The 6,114-nt window shown below is 40.9% G+C and overlaps 1 protein-coding gene across 1 annotated transcript in view; it reads right to left on the bottom strand.

Annotated features, from left to right (window-relative positions):
- Positions 1–2,874: 2,874 nt before the first annotated feature.
- Positions 2,875–6,114, bottom strand: part of LOC138974349 (uncharacterized) — an 11,192-nt gene continuing 7,952 nt past the window's right edge. Inside the window, exons 4-6 of the mRNA XM_070347068.1 lie at positions 5,893–5,991; positions 3,623–3,736; positions 2,875–2,978 (exon numbers count right to left, since the gene is read on the bottom strand). Coding sequence (XP_070203169.1) covers positions 2,875–2,978; positions 3,623–3,736; positions 5,893–5,991 — 317 coding nt within the window. The remainder of the gene's footprint in view (positions 2,979–3,622; positions 3,737–5,892; positions 5,992–6,114) is intronic.

Genomic DNA, 6,114 nt, shown 5'->3' with positions numbered 1-6,114 from the left:
GATTGGGTTGCCGAAGCGTCATTCGGGGGACACTTCCAGATGGCGGTCAGAACATGGTGTTACGCCGGCTCTCATTTGTACCACAGGTCCATTCACGCAGTACGCGATTATGTTTTTTTTTATTTATTTTTTATTTGCAAGGTTCTACAAATTCAAGATAGTTTTCCCTGTGAGTGAAACAGGTTCTACACATTCGAGATAGTTTTCCCTGTGAGTGAAACTCATTAACAAACCGACTTTTTCTTTCCTCTTTGCCGCTCTCACTATGGAATATAAATCATTTACTTTTATCTTCAAAGCTGTGAGTGTCCGTATCGTCCAGAAACACAGGATGCACTCCAACCAGCCTCTCGTTTTTAACGTAGTCTTCTTTGCGATCTGAAAAAGAAAAGAAAACGGAATTGTGTGCGAGAAAATGGCAATACGCATTACCGAACAATCTGGTACTCCATTCATGCCACAAAACATGAAAAAAACACTCCCTCATACACTCTTCAAATTCTTACCAGTCACTTTAACATTATTATTGTCCACACCAAAATGTGTAGTCAACGTTTAAGTCAGAAGTCTTTGAAATATCAACTTTTTTTGTGAAAAAGCGCGTTATATTCAACATGATGAATGTTCACAAAAAAGATAAAATACTTTACAAACAAAATAGAATGTTTGCAAGATCAAATACAATGAGTAACGCTGACGCGTGATAACTTGTTTAGTAAATAACTGTTTGCGTGTTCCAAACTTCCAGACAAACTTATAACGAACAACAATGATTTCGACTGTCAATGCTGTCTTAACTTTTTGTTTATAACTTTCTTCATTTTTTCAAATCAAGGTCACAAAAGTAATTCGACCACTATTTCCTGAATGCAATTTACTGAGAATTGAAACTTGCATCAGTCCCAGGTAGAGACGATAAAAAACAACTAACCCGAATCCAAAACTATAAATCTGCTGAACATGAAGAAATCTGTCAAATAGAAAATGAATCTTAACTTTCGACTTTTGAAGGAAGCCTAATATCTATACAGTCTTTGGGGCTTTTGCTTGTGTTCCGTGTGAGGGAAACTTTGTATAATGACGTCATATTTGCGTTTTAATAACATTTGCGGAGACACTCTGGTGGCCGCAATTTTCAAGTTGTTAAAGTTTACAAAATGTTTGGCTCGGTCCGAATTATGGGATTGCATTTCAGCTTGGTACCTTAACAAATCGTTGATAAAATTGGCCGTACAAGTTATACCCTATGTTCCACTTTCGTTATCTGAAAAAAAGACTCTTACAATTGATATTCCATGTCTCCTTGACCCGGATGAAACTTCTGAGGCATATGCCCCAGTATCTCTTTTATATCACAAAAATGTGCAGTGTTTTTGTGTTTGACCACAACATATGAATGTCAAAACAATGAAAAAAACAGTTTAATAGAAGTCAGGATCAAACTTTGAACTCCAAATAATGCCATACCATGGAAACGACAGAGTTCATCCTATGGATTTTGGGACACGTCTCACGTCAGCTTGAAAGGCGAACATATATGACGTCACATTACGACGTTCTCTTCCAAGAATGTTAAAACTGTGGCCCCTAATTTTTTGTTGTTGTTGTTGTTCTATTTATCCTTACCTCTCTTTCTCTCCTCTCTCTCTTTTGGTGAATGTTACGAAAGAGTGTGTGTGTGTGTGTGTGTGTGTGTGTGTGTGTGTGTGTGTGTGTGTGTGTGTGTGTGTGTGTGTGTGTGTGTGTGTGTGTGTGTGTGTGTGTGTGTGTGTGTGTGTGTGTGTGTGTGTGTGTGTGTGTGTGTGTGTGTGTGTGTGTGTGTGTGTGTGTGTGTGTGTGTGTGTGTGTGTGTGTGTGTGTGTGTGTGTGTGTGTGTGTGTGTGTGTGTGTGTGTGTGTGTGTGTGTGTGTGTGTGTGTGTGTGTGTGTGTGTGTGTGTGTGTGTGTGTGTGTGTGTGTGTGTGTGTGTGTGTGTGTGTGTGTGTGTGTGTGTGTGTGTGTGTGTGTGTGTGTGTGTGTGTGTGTGTGTGTGTGTGTGTGTGTGTGTGTGTGTGTGTGTGTGTGTGTGTGTGTGTGTGTGTGTGTGTGTGTGTGTGTGTGTGTGTGTGTGTGTGTGTGTGTGTGTGTGTGTGTGTGTGTGTGTGTGTGTGTGTGTGTGTGTGTGTGTGTGTGTGTGTGTGTGTGTGTGTGTGTGTGTGTGTGTGTGTGTGTGTGTGTGTGTGTGTGTGTGTGTGTGTGTGTGTGTGTGTGTGTGTGTGTGTGTGTGTGTGTGTGTGTGTGTGTGTGTGTGTGTGTGTGTGTGTGTGTGTGTGTGTGTGTGTGTGTGTGTGTGTGTGTGTGTGTGTGTGTGTGTGTGTGTGTGTGTGTGTGTGTGTGTGTGTGTGTGTGTGTGTGTGTGTGTGTGTGTGTGTGTGTGTGTGTGTGTGTGTGTGTGTGTGTGTGTGTGTGTGTGTGTGTGTGTGTGTGTGTGTGTGTGTGTGTGTGTGTGTGTGTGTGTGTGTGTGTGTGTGTGTGTGTGTGTGTGTGTGTGTGTGTGTGTGTGTGTGTGTGTGTGTGTGTGTTTGTGTGTGTGTGTGTGTGTGTGCGCAGGTTAGAGTCAACGTTGTCCTATCCTTTGTCTCATTTATACTAAACTCTCACTTTCTCATTTTTGTCTGTGTCTTTTTTTCGTACTTTTATTGTTTTATTCGTTCACTTATTCAACTGATCCATGTTGACATTTTGGTGAAAGTTATTTCGTTCGGCCACTTACTTTGCTGTCACACTCTACACTCCTCGTCTGTTAGGCAGATAGATTGACCAAATGGTTTCAGTAGGTAACATGCGACGTGTTCTGTTTTTCCATCTTTTTTCAAAGGTTTGTTTGCAGTGTCAGTTACAGTGGATAGTTTTTATTACAGCACAAAAAATACTTACATTTTGTTATTTTCTCCGTACACTGCTGCAGTCGTACAGTCGCAGCATCAGCCTTCCCGAAATCTTCAAAAGAACACAGGTTAAAATCATCATCATCATCATCATCATCATCATCATCATCATCATCGTCGTCGTCATCGTCGTCGTCGTCATCATCATCATCGTTGTCGTCGTCTTGGTCAGTACGCTCCAAGCGGTATTATTCTTTTGTTCTGGGCAGTAATCGTAATTATACAGGGCTCCCAAATCTGTCCGTCCCTGCGTCCTGTACGTACTAGAAGCGTACAACAAGTCGCGTCAATCAATATCAAAACATTTAGTCTATCTAAAACCTTTTTTTTAAATTCTTTTGTACTTCTTCATAACAATTGTACAATTACAGTAACATAACGACAAGGGATACAAAAAAAGATAGAGAGAACAAAAAGAGATACAGTCAGCAACACCAAAGATATACAAACAGCAACAGAATATCCCAGCATAGTGTATAGATGGACATAAAAAGTATAACTACACTTAGAGAGAGAATGGGTAAAGAGGTATGGAGGGAGGGGGGGGGTGGTCATGAAGCTTTATTTCAATACAATAGCACATAATAACCTTGACAATAAATAACCTACAATACTCGCATATATCAAATTCCATTTCATGCAGTTTACCGAAACTACGGTTTATGTGAGAGTGCGCATGCGCTAGGCTAGCCATACCCGTATGTGTTATGGCGGCTATGGGCAGCATGTGGGAAGTTTCGGTGAAGAAAACTTCATTTTCATCCGTACACTGCTGCAGTCGTTCAGTCGCAGCATCAGCCTTCCCGAAATCTTCAAAAGAACACAGGTTAAAATCATCATCATCATCATCATCATCATCATCATCATCATCATCATCATCATCATCATCATCATCATCGTCGTCGTCATCGTCGTCGTCGTCATCATCATCATCGTTGTCGTCGTCTTGGTCAGTACGCTCCAAGCGGTATTATTCTTTTGTTCTGGGCAGTAATCGTAATTATACAGGGCTCCCAAATCTGTCCGTCCCTGCGTCCTGTACGTACTAGAAGCGTACAACAAGTCGCGTCAATCAATATCAAAACATTTAGTCTATCTAAAACCTTTTTTTTAAATTCTTTTGTACTTCTTCATAACAATTGTACAATTACAGTAACATAACGACAAGGGATACAAAAAAAGATAGAGAGAACAAAAAGAGATACAGTCAGCAACACCAAAGATATACAAACAGCAACAGAATATCCCAGCATAGTGTATAGATGGACATAAAAAGTATAACTACACTTAGAGAGAGAATGGGTAAAGAGGTATGGAGGGAGGGGGGGGGGTGGTCATGAAGCTTTATTTCAATACAATAGCACATAATAACCTTGACAATAAATAACCTACAATACTCGCATATATCAAATTCCATTTCATGCAGTTTATCGAAACTACGGTTTATGTGAGAGTGCGCAAGCGCTAGGCTAGCCATACCCGTATGTGTTATGGCGGCCATGGGCAGCATGTGGGAATTTTCGGCGAAGAAAACTTCATTTTCATCCGGAAATCGACGTAACCTGTTGTGTTTTGTGTGTGAAATTAATTGTTTGTTGCTGGACAAAGTAAGTGCCTTATCTTTTATCGTGCCGAGTTCGAAAAAACCGCGAGTCGCGATGACAGAGAAACAAGTAGAGTTGGAACTCTATTCGGACTCCAAATTGAATGACTTGGAAAACATCCACACACCCGACACGGCTGGAAAAGAAAAACCACAAACAGTCACTCTACCAATCTCGGATTGGGAAAAGATGAAGAGTCAAAATGAGAACATTTTGAAGTTTCTAACTATGGTGGTAGACAAAAATGGCGACTCGCCCAAAACGAAACAATCGAAAAAGAGAAAACGTGAAGTCAGTGATGACGAACAATCTGTGGAGACGGGGGATGATTTCGATCACCTTCTTGAAGAAATGTGTAAAACTCAAGCATCAGAATCTCGACCCGAGGCTGAACTGAACGACCCCAATGAGAGTGAAATTATGAAAGAACTGGAGCAAGATTTTGACACTTCTGAGGCTCTTGGTGATGAAGTTGCAGATCGAATTGCGAAACTTGTATCAGTGATGGCAAAGGGTCAGATGACCGAAGAAAAGATGAAGCAAAAGGAAAGAGAGTTTAAACGCCCAAAGAACATTGAGGCAGGCGTCCCAACAGTGAACGCCGAAATCTGGGGTTTGATGGAACACAGTGCCAAGACGTATGACTTAAAATCACAACGTCAACAGAAGTTACTATACATGGCCAACAATGCTCTTGTTGTGGCCTGGGATGTGTCCCTAAAAATGGGGGTTGCCAGTGAGGAACAGAAAAGGCTGGTCAACACAATTGCTGAGGCAAGTGGGCTGATACTGAAAACAGCGTATGACATGTCACTGGACAGAAGAACAAAAATACTGTCTGGACAAAATGTGAACAGAAAATACAGAAAACTGGCATCTTCAAACATACCAGTCACTCAGTGGCTATTTGGGGATGATCTCAAGTCAGCGTGTGCTGATATTGACTGTACAACCAAACTTGGACTTGGACTCAATCAAGTAAAGGGCAAAACAAATTTCCCATCTCGTCAATATGCACACAAAAACTCCGAGTGGAGAGGAAGAGGGGAGCTCAGTTCACGGGGAGAGGGAGAAGTCAAGGATGACCATTCTGCTCCGGCACAACGACAAGCAGGCAAGCATCGTTAGTTGGTATCGAAACAGTGTCGATCTATATTGACCTTTTCACATTTTGTGTGTGTGTGAACATATTGCTTTAAAATAATTATTTTCTCTCATGTGTTTAGTGACGAAATTAAGAAAACATTATTTTTTTACATGCATAATTAACATAGTAAATGTTGCTCTTTCTTTTTATATTGTGCCATTCAGTTACCTAGCTGTGTACGTAACAAACATCCATATGCAATATAAATCATTTACTTTCATATTCAAAGCGGTGAGTGTACGTAGTGTTCAAAAACAAAGGACTCGGATGCGCCCCGACCAGCCTCTCATTTTTAACGTAGTCTTCTCTGAAGTCTGAAAAAGATAAGAAAACGGATGTGTGTGCAAGAAAACGGCAATACATGTTATACGTTACCGAACAATTTCTGGTACTCCATTCATGCCATAAGACATGGAAAACCACCCTCTTACACTCTT

The sequence above is a fragment of the Littorina saxatilis genome, linkage group LG8 (assembly GCF_037325665.1).
Source record: "Littorina saxatilis isolate snail1 linkage group LG8, US_GU_Lsax_2.0, whole genome shotgun sequence".
NCBI lineage: Eukaryota > Metazoa > Mollusca > Gastropoda > Littorinimorpha > Littorinidae > Littorina > Littorina saxatilis.
Note: the sequence above shows the minus strand (reverse complement) of the source record. Positions and strands in the feature narration are given on the sequence as shown.